The sequence below is a fragment of the Argentina silus genome (genome assembly GCF_951799395.1).
Source record: "Argentina silus genome assembly, chromosome: 13".
Classification (NCBI taxonomy): Eukaryota; Metazoa; Chordata; class Actinopteri; order Argentiniformes; family Argentinidae; genus Argentina; species Argentina silus.
In genome coordinates, this window is record NC_139667.1 from 8,207,478 (window position 1) to 8,228,451 (window position 20,974).

The following is a 20,974-nucleotide window of genomic DNA, read 5'->3' on the forward strand; positions in this document are numbered from 1 at the left end:
GGCGACCGTCCTTCTGTTTTTCTAGCGGTGCAGATGCGGGTCTGTCAGGAAAACGGGGGGGGGAAAGCCATGTTAGAGTTTGTCACGATGAATGACAAAAAAATAATGACTTTGGTTAATTAGTTGGTTTGGTAACCCACTGCTAGAAAATTCCAATGGCAATCCATGTCAGGTCACAACCTCCTAATAGAACCAAGGGTAATGGCTAATCATAAAGGCTAGCTAATGCAGTGTATAACCCCCATGGTCGGACAGCATCACGGGGCCCCTCTCTAAATCCCACACGTCAGCCACACACAAGCCTTGGTATCAGATGTCTGGAGGCCAACGCAGGGCGGGAGGGAAGGTATCCTTCAGCCACGCTGTCGTAGTGTAGGTCTAATGGAGACGACTGAGACACAGGGGAAAATGTAATCAGGGTGAGAGGTCAATCAATACCTTCCAAAACAAAACTGTTTTGAAAGCTGTTTAGTCAATTATAGTATGCCTCAAAAGGAAAACAGTGTCTTACAGCCAAGATTATTATATCCAATGGTCCATTGTAATAGTGCTATAAACTACAATCAGAGATGGGGTTTTGCAGGAGAGAGCTTGTTTGAAGAACAAAAACGGATTATTGAGTCTTTAAAAGCAGGCTCAAAGCCAGACTGAGGAGGATTACCACATTTTTACCAAACAAGGAACAAGGTCTTCGTGTGAAGAACTGGGCTGCCAGCCTGGACAGAGTGACCTTCCTCAACCCCCAGCTCTCTCTCTCTCTCCCTCCCTCACCCCTACTCAATCACTCACTCACTCCTTTCTTTCCCTCCTTAAACCCTGCTCTCTCACAATACCTCACTCCATCTACTTCATCTCTCCCTCATAAAACCTTGCTTTCTCTCTCCATCACTCAACCAAGTTCTCCCTCACCCTCAGTCTCTCCCACTCATTTCTACTCCTCCCCCTCTCTCCCTTTCTCCCACTCACTCTCTCTCACTCCCTCATCCTCTCTCTCCCTCACCCCTGCTCCATCTCCCTCCCTCCCTCACCCTTGCATCCTCAAACGGCCCACACCATCTGCAGTAGGTGACATCGTAAATAACCTGGCATGAAATATTTACAATGGTGCCAGAGTGTAACATGACCCAGTGACAAACACTCTATAGCATGCATGTGTGATCTGGTTTGACCTGGAGACACAGTCTGGCGCGCGCACACACACACACACACACACACACACACACACACACACACACACACACACACACACACACACACACACACACACACACTCAGAATGTGACTGGAGCAGTTTGATTATGTTGTTGTTGTTGTTGTTGCTACTCTCCCATCTTTCCACCCACCGGCTCTAATGGTGAGCCCAGATATTGATCCACTCTGGCCAGCTGTGGCAGCCGGGCCCACTCCACTACTGAATCCCCCCAGTCGGACCTCACACTGGCGGCTCTGATGGGCCCACTCTCCCTCCTAATGGGTAATGGTAGAGAGACATCACAGGCACAAAGCATATACTCTTAGAAAACATATTCTTCAGAAATATTCTTGTCTCTGTCGGGGAACCCTTTGATAACCCTTTTGGGTTCCTCGTAGAAACCTTTTTGGTTCCACATGTTGAACTCTTTTGGGGTTCCATATTAAACCCTCTCCACAGAGGAAAGAGATGAAAACCCCTTCAGAGTGTAGGCAAGCTCTTGCCTGAGACCAGTGTGCCACTTAGGGACTGACCTGAGGATAAGATTCTGTTGAACTCAACTCTGTGTGTGCTGAACTTAACTTTGTGTTTAGAAAGGAAGAAGGGGACATAATTCAGGTTATGATTCTAAACCAGGAAAAAGGAACATGAGTGTTTTAACAGAGGGAGGTCTAAATAAGAGCTTTACTGGAACAAGGTTGGACACTCCTCTTACTGTATGTAAATATTAGAATAGAGGGGTGAGCGCACAGAGACCAGTGATTCAACTAAAGAAGAATTAGAGACGTACTTAAGCTAACACACACTGAAAGCTGTCCACCACCATCCCATCATGCACTGTTTAGCCTAACGATGGTGTACGCTGAGAGCTTACGTCTCTCTAAATCGTATGATGGGATTATTGTGCATTGTGAAATGTACTAAATCTTTCATAATTTTCTTTCAGCATCAGGGAGTACGTTTCATGCAGCATCGCCAGAGACACCGGCCATGGGGAGGATGTTTAAGGACAGTTAGAAGGGCAGGTTTATTCTCTGCCATCAGGGAACGTTTTTCCATGGACAGACACAACCAATGGATGAGGAGAGGAGGAGGACTGGCAGGGATGATGACAGATTGAGCAGATGAGCTGCTCCATTTTCTAAAGGAACCACTCTGCACCCCATTGTCCTAAAATAAGCCTGGGCTCTGATGAAGGACGGACAGACAATAGCTGGCATTTTGAGCACCATCTAAGAGAGCTATACCTATAGCCTTTTACTTCTCGGTGACAGACAGTTTAATGGCTTCCTAAGTCATTGTTTATTGATTATGATCTTTTCTGGTCGTTACTGTATCTATCTCTGACGTGAGAGGTTTGAGTGCTGGGTTTCTACCATGTCCTCTCTGAATGCAGCAGCAGCAGCACAAAATGAAACTGATCTCGAATCAGTAGCAAAGACAGGTCAATTACTCGGAGACAGCATCCATTCCTGGCACTAGCCCAAAACAGCACTCCGTCCCACCCCACAGTCACCTGGGACCACAACGGCACTTTAGGACTCGCCATAAATAACATGAATGTCTGAACTTTAGTACCTCTCACATAGGTTGTGCTACACACTAATGGAAACATGATGCAAATGGGAATCAAGCGATGACTTACGGAGGTCACCTGGGGAGGGAGTCAACCTATGAAAGAGAATAGCTGGATTATATAAAAAGAACAGGGCTTTTGATAGAGCTGTAGAGATATTCCGCAAGGGGGTATAGGATTATAAAATCCTGTAGATCCAGCGTGGCGTCAGAGGCTCCAATAACGCTGCCGTATGCAACAGACATCCTCCATGTCCTCAAGGTGAAAACCTCAACAACAAAAGAGTAGGGAAGTCTATTGATTATTTTCACCATTATCTTCATGACTGTGCTGCTCAGTGTGCTTATGACTGAGCCCTGTATGTTAGTAATGGACTATATCCACATGTCTAGAGTCTTTGTGCAATTTTCAAATCCTGTGTTTTGGTTAAACCCTGGAATTAACCTCTCGCTCTCTGACTCCCCTCTCTCTATCCCCCACATAACCGCTATTGAGCTCTTTGAAGTTAATGAAAGACCCTGAGATGTGGAGCTAAGCCTTTTCTAGCCGGAATAACATGTGGGTCATGTCCCTCAGATTAGGAATCTTGGAGCTCAAACTGAGAGAAGAAAAGATTTACGAACAAGGTCATCATGCCATACAACATCATGCCTTAACTCTTGACTGGATATACACACAGGTTAATCTCCAGGGATGACTATAGGCCTACATTATCTATTATTATAGTTATATGGCATGGGGCCGGGAATTCCATGTCATTCCTTAGATTCTCAAAAAGCATAAAATGGAATGGAGCGGTGGTCTCGCATGACAGGGTTGGCACGGTTTCAACGGACGTGCCATTTAGCACCAGCTGTGAGGAACACTTACAGGGCGCGCTTTGCGCACTGATGATGGGACAGCTGTGTAGCCTTTGATCGTTTCTTTTTGTGAACCACCATAGCATGAATGTGTAATAATAAAAGTGCACTGCTTGTAACCGAAGTCCCTTGGGATGTTAAGGGGGAGGGAGGAGGGGGCTTCCCGGTTTCAGGGATTCCCAATGTGAGGGTGCGTAAAAATGCGCCTTTAATTCCAAATAATTCCCAAGGGCTAAACAAATAAAGAATGGAATGAATGATCGGCACGCTGGCTTCAATCGATGGCTTAATGAAAATGTGTCAGAGTATTTTCCCGAATTTCCAACATAGGCCAGAATATTAGGTCTGTGGTATCGCAGTCCCAAAATGTTCACTATCAATATAATAAAACAAAACTTATGAATAAGTTAATATTTAAAAGTAATGACGGTCAGCCTGACATTTAAACGGCCGCGATGCTTTACACAGGCCCGTGTGATGAGGTGAAACCGCAGCATCACTGCACCGGCTGCAGGATGGCTGTCCCGCAAGCATAGGGCAATAGAATGCGCGGATCCTGAAACCGCTTCAGCCTCACGTAGCTCCTAATTTATGAGGGTAGACCTAAATGTCGGTGACATCTGACTTGATAGAAAAGGCCTCACTCATAGGCTACAGACAATCATTGTTTGTGCGCCTTTTCATTTCCTTTGATGCTGTCACTTTATCCGTGGAATTTCGGTTGTTGGTCAAGGATAACAAATTATTGAAGACGGAAAAGGGTATAATTGCTACAATCATGGACCAGGTACTAACGGCTTCGCTGGAAATATTAATTGAGCTCCCTAATTGACAGTGCGTAAAAAGTGGGGCAGTTAAAAACAGTGACAGCGAGAGCCGCCAAACCGAGCTGGGTCATATACTGTAGCCTAACTGTAGTAGCCTAAAAATGTCCTTCGATCTTGAAGTCATAAGGTCGGCATTCTCATATACGCTCAAAAAAGTAATTTTGCAAGCGTAAATCTTTTTATTTCTATAAAGCTAACACGCAGGTAAAATGCAGCCACAATCCAGTATACGAATAAAAGTATAGCCCACAATAAAGTGGATACAAAATAATAGTCGTCCATACTCCTTACCGTGCGATTGTCGCATACGGCTGTCTTTCCCACGGATGCAAAGCTCGGCAAATAATGTACCTTCAGTGCGATATGAAATGATATAATCGACTCGTCGATCCGCCGTCCGTTACCGGCTCCTTCGCCGTCCCTACTCTCCGATGAAAATTGACACATTTTACTTCATTGCAGCAACAGCACATGCTCAGAGAGCACAGACTCCGCTCACGCAGTGCTTGCATCTTTGGTTAACCCTTTCATTACCACGATAGTAGGCCGACCAAAAACTAAAAGCACAACCCTAAGTTTACCGAAAATGCACCAACTGTTTCATATGTTGCTACGTGGCTAAATTGCCAAAAAATAAATAAATAATAACTGAACGACAGTTTGGATTCATGGCATTCTTAAAACATAGATGTAAGTTTCAGAAGTGTGTAAAGGCCAGTAGATGATCATCTAACCACATGAGTATATTGGATTCATTTAATATGATGCAGTGGAACAGGCCCTAAACCAGTATCTGCCCAGCATGGCACAATAAGATATCATTTTCACCTACGACTGGACATGTTACTGTTTACAGTTTAGAGATTTAGCAGACAAGTACATTTGTCTAAGTAAGTGAATCATCTATACATCAGTCATCATAAGAAAAACAAATCTATGCTAGGACCAGGGGCCATTGGCAGTCACAATGCTAGAAGAAGGAAGAATTCCTTTTTTTATTATTATTATTTTTTATTTACAGTAGAGAAACTGTACAGGGGGTAGTGGGGATGAAGAGGTCTTTAGGAGGGACAGTCAAGATAGATGGGTCTTCAGTCTACGGCAGAAGATAGGTAGTGACTTTGCAGTCAGTCCTGACAGCAGTGGGAAGCTCGTTCCACCAGCGGGACACCAGGACAGTGAAAAGCCGTGACCGAATAGCGCGACTGCTGCATCCACGTAGAGGCGGCGGTGCCAGGCGAGGTGGAAGAGCGGAGTGATCGGGCAGGAGGCTGACCAACTTCTCTCTCTACCAAAACCAACCTTCAAAGGTAAACTGTAAACATTGAAATGAACAGGTGGGCAACAATATGCCAGAATGAGCCATCTCTGAGCTCTGTCCTTCAGATATTATGTTGCACGATGGTCAACTGAAAGAGTCAAAGTAGAGAATCCTTGTAGTGGATGTCTGGGCACCCTGATCTCTCAGGGCAGGCCTTTAACCCCTACCCAGCCTGAGTGTGTCATGAGATCATCTGTGTGTGAGTGAAGAGATCTTTTTTTTATGGCCTCCAGCCTCCCCAAGGTATGAATATTTTAGGAGCCTGCAACAGTTTGCACAGGGCTTGAATTACACATTGACTCTTGGGTGGGCCCCCCAATGTAGACAGGTTCAACTTTTTAGTGGGAGGGGGGGCACATTGATAGTTCAATTCTTATGAGGGCCCTGATTTATTATGGGGTTTGCTTGGCCCCCCCAAACCGCCCCTGTAATTCCTACAATGCTGTTGATATCGGGTATCACAAGCAGAGGAGCCTCACGTACTAATTATATTCTCTTTGTGGGCTCTTTTGAGTTAAATGTGTAATTTCATCTCAAGTGAAGTGAAACCTCATCTCTACCACTCATCTCTAAAGCAGCCTCTCTGTTGTCCTCTAATGTCTGCACAGAACGAAGATGAAGACATCGGGTGAAATTTAAGTGTCAGGGGGCGACATTGATTTTGGAGTGGGTAGTCTGAGTGCTGGATCTCCAGCATTAGCAGTATTCCAGTCAGCACACGATTTGACTACAATCACTACAAGCAGTCTGCTGACCCATAGGGGAGGTTTGTAGGCTACGTATTCACGAAGGAGAGAAAGAAATCAATTATCTTTTTAATTACATCATCGAAGCATAGATGCATTACTTGTGAAAAAGGTAGAAAAAACAGCATGTCTTTCTCAATAAGTTAAACCTCTCAGGCCAAAGAGTAGGGGCCGGCTCACAAAACAGAAGAATCCTATAAGCTTTCCAAATAATAGAACAGAAAAAAAACAAGGAGTTACTCATGTCATTGAAATAAAAGTTAATCTCCTTGTGTATTTAACATGTTAAAAAAAGATGCAAGTGGCTTATATTACAGTCCTTCCCACCCCTTTTCCACAGGGTTTTTGCAAGCAGTTTTCATGAAACTTTTACGTTTCATCGTTTTTTCAACAATTAACTGATAAGCTTCAGGTTATAGATGGTAAAAAACAAAATAAATCATAATAACAATAATAATAATAATAATTACATTGACAGTAATAACACGAAATGTAAGTAATAAACACAGTCCTGTACAGTCAGGTCAGTCTTCTGATGGCCACAGCCAAGTTCCATTCCAAAAAGATGATTGGTTGGTCTTTTGACAGGTTGACGGGCTCATGCTGACAGCGACAGATGACCAATGCTGGAGGTGTGGTCTCCACTCAGCTCCTCCCATCTCTGAACATGGAAAAATACCATTCCATTTCATTTACCTCTGATAGAAAAAAAAAAAAAAAAAAAAAAAACACATTACGAGACAGTGATTATCTATCTGATTATGTTCTGCCACATCAACTAAGCTTTGACGGCCCTTGGCCGGGAGGCAGCGGTCTGGCCTACCTTGTTAGAGGTTAAAGAGAGTCACTGCTGTGGCATCAGTCCAGTTCATGTACCTCGTCCTGCATGGGGGCAGAGGGTCTGCCTGGTTCGGTCACTCGCTTGGCCATGATATCCCACTGTGGGTTCATGGCTTTGGGTTTAATACCTACGACAGGAGGGAGAGGGAAGGGATATTAATCTATGAACGCACGCACACACACGCACACGCACACGCACACGCGCACACACACACACACACACACACACACACACACACACACACACACACACACACACACACACACACACACACACACACACACACACACACACACACACACACACACACACACACACACACACACACACACGGCCTCTGCGGCATGGAACACTCTGCCACTGATGATTATTGAGCAGCTGCACCAAAAGATGAAATCCTCTGCCCCCTGTTGGTACAATGAGGTACTTCATATTTTATATCTACCATGGCTCTCTCCAGCTGAGCCAACCCTCAGTGGCCCACTACCAATCCCCCCAGGCTTGATGGCACATCACAACAGAGTAGTGCATTGTTAAAAAATATCTCAATAAATGTGTTTGTGTGTGTGTGTCCGTGTCTTCAGAGGATGACTGAAAAGTGATGTTCCAAAATAACAATGCTCGTTAGCAGCGAGTGTGTCAGCTTAGTCAGGCACACACACGCACATCGATGGAACCTTGGCTTCAACCCAAACACAGAAAATGAATGTATGTAGCGTACACTGCAGAACTACACCTCCTCTCCCCCCCCCAGCCATCCTGTGTAGGATAAGCCCATTGGTCCTACATTCACCTGTCCATGCTTTGTTTGGTCCTCAGGTCTGGACCCTGATGTGATCCAGGAAAGGAGGGCAATTGTCTGTCTGTCTGTCTGTCTGTCTGCCTGTCTGTCTGACTGCCTGCCTCAGAGTCCTGCCTGCCTGCTCCGTTACCATGACAACAGCGCTTGTAGCCTAGAGCTATACCAGAGAAGAAGCCTAGCCTCTCTAAAACCCCCAGATGGAGAGAGAGAGAGAGAGAGAGAGAGAGAGAGACAAAGAGTGAGAGTGGGGTGGGAGAAATAAAAAGACACAGGCAAGAGAGAAAGAGAAAAGTGGGTGAGAAAGAGAGGGAGAGAGAGAGAGAGAGAGAAAGAGAAAAGTGGGTGAGAAAGAGAGAGAGAGAAAGGTGGTGAGCCGGTGAGAAAGAGTCAAAAGTGGGACATTAACCATGGCTATTGAAAGGGAGACACGGGGGGGAGGGGCAGCCAATGGGAGCGAGAGCTGAACACAAAAGCTCAGTCGTACAAGAACGGACGGTGATGATACCATACAGACCACCGTGAGAGAGAGCACTAACTGACAGGACTGCATTGCCTTTCTTGTTCTAGTCCTCTTCCCTCCCTCCCTCCCTCCCTCTCTCTCCCCCATCCCTCCTCTCTCCCATCCCTCACCATCCATGCCGTTGTGCTGTTCGTAGGTGCGTTTCCCCAGGATGGTGGGCGAGCCGTTGTTGAGGATGGGCGAGGCCTTGATGGGCGTCAGGCTGCCGGTGGAGATGGTGGCTCCGCGTGGGGGGTCCGGTTTGGGGGGGCGCGGGTGGGCCTCTGAGTAACAGAGAGAGGAGAGAGAGAGAGAGAGAAAGAGAGAGAGGGGGAGGGAGGACGGAGATGGGTGTTCAGTTTGACCCGGCAGAACACTTTTTCAACAGTTTGACGAAGACGGACTGAAAATAGAAACTTCCTATGCTTGATTACGCAACAGGAACGCATGAGGTATCAGGGAGGCTATCACAGTTCCATGGCTTTCCTCTCTTACCTAGGTACCTGACCACAGACTCCAGGGGCTTACGCACCACTGGCTTCAACGTCGGGGGGGCTTTGGGCACATCTGGCAACCGCAATGCACCTGAAAAACCCAGTTTATACCACCACTGTCAGACTGTACTCTAACAGACCTTTACATGAGACAGATACTGAGGAAGCGACTGCAGAGAGAGAGAGAGAGAGAGAGAGAGAAGGAGAGAGAGAGAGAGAGAGAGAGAGAGGGGAGGACGGCGACTCACATTCGGCCTTGATGGCGCCGGTGTTGACGGGGAGGTAGGGGTGGCGGGCCAGGAACCGGGGCTTGATGATGTCCTGACAGACGCGGCGGGCGGCCCGCGACACCACCGTGGTCATCAGGTAGAAGGCCTGTCTCGTCTTCACCGCAGACTTGGGGCTGCCGCTGTGACGCATGGGGACACCGTGGGGGCTCTGAAGGACCAGGAGGGGGCGCCAGAGCAGAGTTGAAGAGAGAGAGAGAGAGAGAGAGAAGAAGAGTTGAAGAATGAGGAGCGGTTAGAGAAAGGAGGAGTTCGGGGGGGGAAGAGTTGAAGAGAGGGCAGACTTGGTTAGGGTGTTGTGTTACCATGTTATTGCGGTTGGGTCCAGGCCGCTCCCCGTCCAGCCTGGTGGGCATCTTCAGACCACCGTACTTCTTCCAGTACGTCCAGCAGGAGGCGCACAGGCGACACTGCATGTTGGGAGGACCCCAGGAGTACCACTGGTAGGAGCTGGTGGCTACACACACACACACACACACACACACACACACACACACACACACACACACACACACACACACACACACACACACACACACACACACACACACACACAGTGACAGTCTTTAATCATTTAGGACTGAATTAATTACCACCAAAAATAGCTCTCCGATTATCCTAGTGCAGAGCGCCCCCTCTTATCTCTACTCCAGATTCCCGCTCCTTCTCAGTTGGAAGCACAGCGTGAAACCAGTTTAGACCTGAGCCTCTGATCCTTCCAGTAGTGAGTCATTGAGTCTTACAGTCATACATACTGTAGCAGCTCTCGCAGGCGCGGCCCAATGCAGGGGTCTGGCCGGGGGGACCACCGGGGACCACCGCTGCTGCTGCTGCTGCTGCTGCTGTTGCTGCTGCGGCTGCTGCAGGGGCTCCAGCTCCGACTCCAGCTACAGCGGCTCCATTCACCAGGCCTGGTGCACCTGGCTTCACACTGTTCACACTCAGCTGGTTGGGGTTGGGCTTGTTGCTGGGGGGCGGGGGACGAAGAGTTAGGTCAGTGGAGGGGTCAAGATATACAGACATGACATTTCTACACAGATTAGATGTGAAGATATGCAAACTACAACCAGTCTGATACCCCAGTGATGAGAGACCCTGACCTTGTGACCTCTTCCAGACCAGGTATCATAGCAACAACCCTACCCCTCCCAGATACTCACTAGTTTGGGATGTAGACCTGCTTCAACTTGCTCTCCGCCTCTGCTGCTTTTAACCGTTTCTGTGACACAGAGGGAGGGAGAGGGAGAGAGATAGATAGAGAGGGAGGGAAGGAGAGAGACAGGGGAGAGAGAGAGAGAGACCAGTTCAGTTCTGCCCCTCTATGACATAAATCATCAGTATTTCATGACGCATGCTAACACATCTTCTGTTACCTGCTGTACATATCTGTCTGTGGTCTTCCACATGTAGTAATACTCAATAATACTGGTCAGAGACTTCCAGGGAAGCTGTGGGGGAGAAAGAAAAAGGGCGTTTTAACATATAATAATAGATACATAGATGACTCAAAGATGACCCAAATATGACATCATCGTCATCATCATCATCATTTTGGGCTATAAATGTGTAAATACAGTACTCTACGCTCATTACCATGTTTAATGGGAAGCATTTGGACGCTGCATGGATGAATGGAGTTTTCCCTGTTTAAAGTTTGAAAGCTGAACTAAACTGACGGGTTGCCAACGTTGGCCCCACCCATAACGGCAGTGAGTTCTGTGTTTTGGTATGAACTGGGCCGAGCGGCCGGGGTGCTCTGACAGTGTCTGCCCACCAGGTGGCAGAATGAGGCCCGCACTCCACTCAGCACCAAACGGCTGGTAAAACACCATTCCCCCCCAGGCCAACAGCACATACATTAGCTATGAGCTACAGCAGCAATGTACAATTGTCTCGTCTTTACACAAATTATGTTTGTGACTTTCTGACTTGTCTATATACCTGTCTGTCCTATCGTAAGCCTTATAATGCCTTATAGTGAGTCTATACCTGTCAGGCCAGGCATAAGACCCCTCTGCACTCACAAAGTCCTGTTGGATGTCGGTGAAGTCTTTGCCGTATTTCTCCAGGGCCTCTTCGAACAGGTTGGCTTCCGAGGCGCTCCACTCCTCCATCTCGTCCCGGCACAGTACGGGCCCGCCCTGGGGCACCAGCGCCGAGATGGCCCGCGTCATGTCATACGTCGTCTTATGGAGTGTGTCCATGGCGTGGAACTGGGGAGAGGACGGGGGACGCAGAAGAAAAATAAAATAACTCTATGGTCCGTGACGCAGGTGAACAGAAATGTGTTTCTTTGGCACATAGAGTTTGCACATAACAACCTATAAGCCAAGCTTCGAAACCCGATCTTCATTCTGATTGTTGTCTTTGACAAGTGTCGTTCCTGAAATCCACCAAGGTTAAGTGCGCAGCATCGCAAAGTCTGGACATTGCAAAGTGAACTGAATGTGCCAAAGCTCTTTACTTCGTCTTTGTGACTTTGAGGGTCTATTGATGCATGGGTCTCCTGTGGGTGGGTTTGAATGAGAGGAGATGTGTGTGTGGGTGTATGTGTATGCGTGCGTGCGTACGTGTGTATGTGCGTATACATGCGTGTGTGTGTGTCTGTGTGTGTGTGTGTCTGTGTGTGTGTGTCTGTGTGTGTGTGTCTGTGAGAGAGAGTGTGTTCAGTCATGTTTATGGATGCGAGTGTGTGTTTCTGAACTCATGCAGTAGCTCTGAGGCTCAACTTGCATGTTTTATATATGAGGAGCAGAAGTGGGACGGAGCAGGTCCACGTGGAGCGGCTGGGGGCCGGGTGCTCGTTAGTGGTAATCTAACAAGCACCCTACGACAGTCTTAATACACACACCTGCCACCACAGCCCCCAGCATGCCCCTGGGCTTACAGCACTACTTTACTCCAAGCTTTCACCTGTGCCCCGACCACTGGCCTAACCAAGGGCAGTGTGTGTGTGTGTGTGTGTGTGTGTGTGTGTGTGTGTGTGTGTGTGTGTGAGAGAGAGAGAGAGAGACAGACAGAGAGACAGTGAAAGAGAGAGAGAAAGAGATTGTGTGTGTGTGTGTGTGTGTGTGTGTGTGTGTGTGTTCCAGCAGTATCAGCAATGAGTCTCCCTTACCAAGGTGATGTCTCTGGAGGCAGCAGCAGCGCTCATGTGAAGGCTGGGCTGCCGGACAGAACTACTGCAGTCAAGAGCCCGAGCAAAGGTTCCTACTGACCTGAGAGAGAAATGGGAAGACAGCGGGAAAGGAGAGAAAGAGAGAGAGAGCGGAGATGAAGTTTAAGTACCTCTTCTAGATTTAGTGTTCTTGGCGACTGAAAGGGGGAATAAAACCATATGAGAAATCTTACCGAGCCACTACAAGAAACTGGTCAATCTGTTTCTCTGTGAGGGGGCTGCTGGGGTCCCACACCCTCTCCTCCAGTTTGGCCAGCTCTCTCCCATCCTCCTCACCTAGGGTGTCCATCACACAACAACACTACCGTCAGCAGTTAGCACAGGGCTCCACCATCTCACAACACTACAGTTAGCATTAGCAGAGGGCTCCACTATGACACAACAACACCACCGTTCGTTAGAAGAATGACTCAGTCAGACGTACTACACAGTCTTGTGGGAAAACTATGATCTGACATGTCCTCTCTAGTGCTGCTGAGGTGAAACATGGTCTCTCATTATACCTCTAGTCTGTAGCTACACACACTTTGACACAACGTTGCATAACACATCCCAATGCTGTGGCTTTTCATCAGGCAGTTTCAGAGACAGCCATGCTGAGCCCCGAGACGGGAGGCGTACCCTCTTTGAGGAAGTCTGTGATGTCAGCCTGGTACTTGTTCCCCACACGGATCTCCCCCTTGTCCGCCAGGAGGGTCTTCTGCTGGGGGTCGTACACCAGGGAGTAGAAAAAAGCATCCTGGGACGGAGGGAGAAAAGAGTAAACATGGAGTGAGAGGAATAATAAGAGAGTGTGTGTGTGTGTGTGTGTGTGTGTGTGTGTGTGTGTGTGTGTGTGTGTGTGTGTGAGCTCCTCTCTGCCAAGAGTCTCTTGTCTCCTCATTACAGCATGTGAAGAGAACATTCTGGGTCAACAAGCTGAATAATTCATGCAGAAGCAAGACTTCCAAACTCTCATAAACACAACCAAACACAAACACAAACACACACACACACACGGAAATGTATCGAAGACATACAGTATTGGTATGCAAAATCCTCCACCACACCCATGTGAGGACGGTGAGACAGGCACCTACCTCCCGGTCAAGGTAGGACTTCAGAGCTTCTGTCTCATTGAGCAGTGTGACACAACACTTCCCCCTGAGATCAACCAATCACACACACACACACACACACGCACACACACACACACACGCACACACACACACACACATACACACACACACACATACACACACACACACACATACGCACACATACACACACGCACAGGAATGAAGGGTCAGCCTTCTGATGGCAGGTAGAGCACAGTATAGTAGTGTATATGTCATATGGATGAGCAAAAGTATCATGGAGTATACCCATGAGTGTTGGTTACAGCTGCACAGCCTGCAATGTGAGCCCCAGTGCCAAAAGTCTGTTGCAAGTTTCTTACTGTCTGTCCCCCCCACGATGAAATTGTGTTCGTATGTCACATGCAAAATCTCCGACACCACTGGGACAATTTTTACGGGTGTATTATTCTTGGGTGAATAATGGCATCGAGATCCGGCCTTCAAAAAATGATCCTGATTGGTCCAAGGGGGGTGCTTTAGTAAACAAACGAAATTCCGAAATTACACTGACTGGCCCAAGGGGGGTGCTACATCATTCGTGGGGGAGAACATGTTTACCGTAGACTTGTTTTTCTGGTCTTTTTCTCTACATGCGACTGCCAAGGATAACACTAACCATGATGATGATGATGACGCGTATTATACATGGTCATTGTTCTCATGGAGCCTGAAAAGCATGAGGGGTGCGAAGAAACAGGCACGGGGATCCGTGAGAACTTTTCGAGATGACTCTTGTTGACGAGGACAGAGCAGCAGATCAAAGCACTGATGTATATCGCATCTACATGAAACGCACTGGGAGGCTAAGATAAATGACATCCAGATATCATCATTATGTGTGTTCAGAGGGATGGGGTGGGTTTGTCCATTCCAACTGAATTGACTATCCCCTTTATAAACATGGGCGGGGGGGGGGGGGGGGACGATGACGACAAACAGACCATGGGAAGAGTTTTTCATGTGGGCCACAGTTGGGAACCGAAAGCCACAAATAGCTGCCTGTCCTGATTGAGGGCTCCAGGTTGCAGGAGAGTGAAGGTGAAATACTGTACCTGATGTGTGTGGCGGGTAATGACTCGAGCTGTCGGGACAGGAAGAGCTCTCTGTGTCTCAGCTGGTGCTTCTGTTTCTCTGGGAGGTCTAGTACGATCTCTGGGTTCTCCATCTCCTCCTCCATCTCCCCTGGGGGTCAAAGGTCACAGCGCACTGACATTAAGCTGTGGGGGAATAACTAGGCGCACGTCCAGAGAGGTCATCACATCTAGCTACACACATACACACACACACTAACACACACACTCACACACTAACACGTTTCATAGTGAGTCTGGTGCAAGAACAAAGAAGCGGGTGGAGTTCCAGAAAGACTTGGCAGTAGATATTGGGGTGTGGGACAGAGGGGAGTCAAGGGCAGTGAACCAAGGACACGTCCTAAAGAGCTGGGGACGAGCCAACAGGAGCAGCGTCACACAGGCTCCTACAGACCCAACAGAGGCTTAGCTACCCGCCGAGGACACGGTGAAGACGTCCACAGCGGACAGATCAGTCTTACACATATTGATGTTGTGGTTATTATTCCACACAAGTCACCAGAGCTTCAGGTGCCTGGCATCTGCACCACTTTTCTCTCTAAAATCTCGCCCTCCTCTAGCCCTCACTCCCCTCTTCACTCTCTCTCTCTCTCCTTCTCTATCCCTCACCCCCCCCCCCACCCTCGTCTACCCTGACTGCCCCCACCCTCTCTACCCTCTCTCTCCTTCCCTACCCTCTCTCCTCCACCCCCACTCTTCTCCCTCTCGTCCCTCTCCTTCCCTACCCTCCCTCTCCTTCCCTACCCTCCCTCTCCTTCCCTACCCTTACTCCACTCTTCTCCCTCTCCTTCCCTACCCTATACCCTCACTCCCCCACTCTTCTCTAACCTCTCCCCCTTCTCTCTCTCTCACTCTTTCTCTCCCCCCTCTCTCTCTCTCACTCTTTCTCTCCCCCCTCTTTCTCCCTTGTGGGGGGTGACAGTGAGAAAGGAGATGTCAGCGGGGCCTTGACTATGTGTGGTCTCTGGTGACGGTGGAGAAGGAGGGAGGTGGAGGAGGAGAGCGGTGGAGGAGAGAGAAGTGGGGGATGGGGGGGGGCTTCACAGAGGGGGACAAACCAGTCGGAGCGTGCTCCGTTTCATTTCGAGTTTCATTAGAGGAGGAGAGAGACAGAGAGAGGGAGACAGAGAGCAGAACAAAAGCAATCAAGGGGTTTTCAGGAGAAGGGATGTGTGGCCAAAATCAATAAGTACTCCCCTCTTCCTCACTCCCTCTCACACTCACCCACCAGGCACACTCTCTCAATAGAAAAAAACAACACACACACACACACACACACACACACACACACACACACACACACAATCACAGAACACACATCACAACAGTTCTATGTTGTTTTTTTATGTTAATTGTGCTGCTGCCTGTCTTGGCCAGGACACTCTTGTAAAAGAGATTTGTAAGACGATTCCTCTTAAATAAAGGTTATAATAATAATAATAATAATAACAACTATTGTCCTAAAAACCTTATTAATAAGTGCTTATCACAATTTAATCTGCCAGTATATTGTTGTGCTCCAAAACTTGTTCCAAAGCTTAACATGAGAAACTAGATGGGAGTGGGTCTCATCGGTGTGTGTGTGTGTGTGTGTGTGTGTGTGTGTGTGTGTGTGTGTGTGTACACATAAAGTATGTGTGTGTGCATGGGTGCGTGCGTGCCTCTGGTAGTCCAGGCCAGGTAGTGCAATAGGTAGCAGGGTCATTATATCAAGCCGGTACTGCGTGTCCTTGAGGTGGCTCCTCTCCCCAGCAGCCCAGCTGCTGATCTCTCGTCTCCCCTCTGAGCCCACAGCAGAAAGCCCAGACCCAATCTCCTGGCACTGCACCCAGACCATCCTCTCTACAAATTGCCTCTCCATCTCACCTGTCCCTACAAATTATAAATCATTGATGAATGAGTCGCCTTACCAGGCGAGAAGAGGGGAAGAGAGGAGAGAGGAGGAAAGGGGAGACCTGAGGGGACGGGAGAGGAAGAGGGGAGGAGGAAGAGGAGAGGACAGAGGAGGAGAGGGCAGAGCATTGTCATTACCTTAACTGACTTCCTCTGTGATATATGTCTGGGTGCTGGTCCAGGAGAGAGTGACAGGACAAACAGAGAGAGAGAGAGAGAGAGAGATAGAGATAGAGAGAGAGAGAGAAAGAGAAAGAGAGAGAGAAGGATGACTCTCCCTCTCTGGCATTTGATCAATTAGACTATCAACTCCTGCACGCCAACACTTACAGTACTAAGGAGTCAGAATGAGGTTTTTCCACTTTTTTTCGATGAATCATTCTTTAACCAGTTATGTAACTAGGGAGCCCCCGTCTCATAGAACTAGATTGTTTTTGCGTTTGTGGATCGTTTCATTGGCTACATACATTGACTTTTGTTTATAGTAATTATCTCAGAATAGAACACTACTATTGAAATGACAGCCAGTCAAACGGCTGAGGGGAGGGGCCAGTAGAGCAATAGGCCACGTCGATCACTTTGACCGACCATTCAGGGCCAACTCTGCTCTATGAGGGAGGGTTACGAATCCCGGCAAGGAAAATATTTGATCTGTGACTCACTGAAGACACGCGCAGACACGCACACGCACGCGCACGCACACACCCGCACACACCCGCACACACACACACACACACACACACACACACACACACACACACACACACACACACACACACACACACACACACACACCCATTCTGCACCAATCCAGAAAATAACAGAAAGAACCTCTCCAGCACCACACACAGAACAGGGCCCACTCTCCCTGCAGTTGGCAACACACAAACACACGCACACACACACTTTGGGCTAGTAACCAGGCCGGATTTTCCCCTTTTCTTTTCTTTTCTCCTTGTCCTTGGTGCCGACTTCAGAAACACAGGCAGGATACAGCCCACACCCATGTGGTGCACAGCCATTCCTGCCATGCATTTTTCACATATTGCAGATGTCTAGGAGTCCGTGGAGGAACTACTGGCAGCACACAGACAGAACCAAGAGGCCCATTCTACACACACACACACACACACACCTATGTGGTGTGCATGCTAGCACACGTGCACGCACACACACACACGGTTCTCAAAAATAAACATTGTGGTTCTCAGACATACACACAGCCCATCCATGCTGACTCTGTGTGGTCCACTAGAACAAACACTCCCCACAGATACGGCTCTGAGCTCAGAGTGAGACAAGCTGTGGGCGGGGGGATGAAGCCCTGCTTCTCCCCGCTTTTTATACACACACACACACTACATACACACACTACAAACACACTACATACTCACACTCTTTCACACTCCCAGAGTCAGCATCGACCACACCCAACCTCAGCCTCACACACAGACTAGCAGCAGGAACAGAAACCCACAAGGTCACACAGCTCGTCCTGACACCATTCCTGATACAGGCAGCCTGGAAGGCCTGAAAACCAGGTGGGCTAGGGAGTACAGTCCAGAGGGGTCAGTAGGGTTGAGAGGCATCCATTTTTTTCACACCTTTACACCGTCCTCAAGTATTACCGTGAAGAATCAAAAAAATAACGTCGCAGGGGACTGGCGGGAGCCGTCTTTGCTCCATTTGAATCTACATTAAAATACTTATTATATTATTATACTATACCATATGACATTAAGGCTAAACAATCACTTAAACTTTACATCCCAATCACAGCTTGACAAACTAAACTAAACAGTTGGGTAGCGTAATATGATAGCTTCATAAAAAAGCATCACACGCTGCATTCGTAATAATAGAACTCGTCTCATATCATATAGCCTATAGGCTATCATTTGTCTATAAAATATTGATGTAGCGTTATGACCGTATTACCGTTATGAGACTATGCTCTGGGAGTCCTCATTCCGCTTGCTTCTTTTTGACCTCTCTCTTTCGGGGGCCGGCTGTGAGAGAAGGCGGCGGTAATGTGGCACGGCAGACTCCGAGGGCCCGCTCTGTCGGTTGCCTCTGGTCTGTAGGCATTTTGACTGTAGTTTCCAGTCGGATGTGACAAAGCGGACGGTTAACGACGTGCACGGCGTCATGTTAGCTCCGAGATCCGTTGTCAGCGAATAGCTGTCTGAACCCGACAGCAGCACTTGATACAGCCAGATCTCCCACCCGTGCAGCTGTTAATGGGTGTTTCAGTTTGAGGTGCGAGTGTAGATTAGTTCCCATTAGTGTTCTCATCTCTGGCTGTCATATTTTTCGTGCAAATCTTGCAAATAGCCTCGTCCAAATCTGCAGGCTCTACTTTCTCGTCGGGTCGGAACACGAAACGCTGGCATAAAGCAGCAGTGGCATGTTTTTCAGGGACTAAGTCATTACCGCTTCTCATCTTTTTTTCTCTCCTTCTCCAACTTTAGGTGGAAGAGGTCACGTGCAACACCCCAAAAATTCCACTCCTTGGGCGCTTAGTGGCGTAGCGCATAATCGCAACGTTCCTGGTTGTCTTCCGACCCTCGACACGTCTTCCATCCTCTCTCTCCCATCCTTTGTGTCAATCTCTACTGTCTCTATCCCAATAAAGCAGAAACGTTATTAAAAAATAAAATAAAAAAAGTTCCACTCCTGAAGGTGAGATATTGTAATTCCTTCTCTGACCACGCTGGCAGCAGCGCTTAATTTGGCAGTTTGCTAAAATAATGGAGCAGAAATTTGATGATGGTATTGAAAAGCACATTGTGGGCATTTTCAAATCCCGCGGGGTACCGTATTACCGTTATACCGGCCCAACCCTAGTGGTCAGTGAGTCGGTTGGTCAGGTCTTTTGAGTGCTGCAGTGAGGGCTTCTCTCCAGTGAAGCGCCTGATGCAGAGCTCTCTCTCTCTCTCTCTCTCTATAATGGTCCAGTAATCAGCACACTGGAACCACAAACCCTCAGAGCTCAGCACACAGCAACAACATGGCTGAGAGCCTCCCTCAACACTGCAGGGGGAGCTTCCATGTGTACATATACACACACACACACACACACACACACACACACACACACACACACACACACACACACACACACACACACACACACACACACACACACACACACACACACACACACACACACACACACACACACACACACACAAATACAGTTCCCCAGGCTTGCACACACACTATCAGCACACACACCCAATACTCACATTAGGGAACACACACACGCACACACAGACTTGGGTCAAATGATATTTGAGTGTTTACACTCATTGGTTCAATTGCACCAGGCATTTCCATTGGTTCACCTGAACGAGGCTAACCAAATCAAGCACAGATAAGCACATTTGAAATGACTTCAAATCCTATTTGAACCCAGGTCTGGTGGAGAACAGAGTGGTCTTTTTTTTTCTAATTTCTGAGTCAGTCGCTCACTTGCGTGTTTGTCAGCCAGGGCGATGAGTGTGCTGGAGATGTCTCTGCGCCGGTAGAAACACACCACTTTGGCCTCCACGTTCCCATTGGCCGTCTGTAAACAAAACAAGGGAGAGAGGGAGAGAGAGAGAGAGAGGGAGAGAGAGACGGGGTTACCATGGCAACAAGAAGCCACACACACACACACACACACACACACACACACGTCATACTTTAGATTTGCTGACAACAGAGTGCAGGAGCGAGTACCCAACTCAAGATCGATCAACTAACCACCGCACCACTTTTCCTTAAAAAAAACTAAAACATGTTGTTTGACATTGGAAGAAAACCTCACGTTGAAGACTTTGTTGTGGGTCAAGAAATTGGCCTCTTCTTTTCCTTCGCTTCCTTTAGCCCTGTGATTGCTTATGGCACTTATTCTGACAGAAGGTCTTACTACCGTCACGAGACTGTGACGTACAGTCGTTTCACCGACGTCAGGCCAACGGGCTGATCTGAGAGTCGCTCCAGATAAGAGCGCCTGCTAAATGACTCAAATGTAAACATGTAAAATGGTCAAGGGGACAGAGAGTGAGAGAGGTGTACAGAGGATCACCTCAGGGAAGAAAGGAATATGAGGATGGGGTAGACGCTGTTAAAGTGAGAGAAGAGGATGATGAGATGGAGTGGTAGTGAAAAGAAAAGTGAACAATGAATAGATTGATCGGGGGACAAAATAGAGAGAGAGAGAGAGAGAGAGAGAGAGAGAGAGAGAGAGAGTATAGAATAAGAC

The 20,974-nt window shown here is 48.0% G+C and overlaps 1 protein-coding gene across 3 annotated transcripts in view; it reads right to left on the reverse strand.

Moving 5' to 3' along the window:
* Window positions 1-5,694: 5,694 nt before the first annotated feature.
* Window positions 5,695-20,974, reverse strand: part of mta1 (metastasis associated 1) — a 21,827-nt gene continuing 6,547 nt past the window's right edge. The window contains exons 3-18 of one of the 3 annotated variants that reach the window (XM_083684067.1): window positions 20,200-20,293; window positions 14,794-14,923; window positions 13,703-13,766; window positions 13,245-13,362; window positions 12,797-12,899; window positions 12,564-12,663; window positions 11,470-11,658; window positions 10,819-10,893; window positions 10,606-10,664; window positions 10,189-10,412; window positions 9,751-9,902; window positions 9,407-9,596; window positions 9,160-9,249; window positions 8,796-8,948; window positions 7,346-7,490; window positions 5,695-7,183 (exon numbers count right to left, since the gene is read on the reverse strand). In XM_083684067.1, coding sequence (XP_083540193.1) covers window positions 7,381-7,490; window positions 8,796-8,948; window positions 9,160-9,249; window positions 9,407-9,596; window positions 9,751-9,902; window positions 10,189-10,412; window positions 10,606-10,664; window positions 10,819-10,893; window positions 11,470-11,658; window positions 12,564-12,663; window positions 12,797-12,899; window positions 13,245-13,362; window positions 13,703-13,766; window positions 14,794-14,923; window positions 20,200-20,293 — 1,851 coding nt within the window. In that variant the 3' untranslated portion in view covers window positions 5,695-7,183; window positions 7,346-7,380. Of the gene's footprint in view, window positions 7,221-7,345; window positions 7,491-8,795; window positions 8,949-9,159; window positions 9,250-9,406; window positions 9,597-9,750; window positions 9,903-10,188; window positions 10,413-10,605; window positions 10,665-10,818; window positions 10,894-11,469; window positions 11,659-12,563; window positions 12,664-12,796; window positions 12,900-13,244; window positions 13,363-13,702; window positions 13,767-14,793; window positions 14,924-20,199; window positions 20,294-20,974 lie in introns of all 3 variants that reach the window. The other 2 variants (XM_083684068.1, XM_083684066.1) reach the window with 2 other exon arrangements.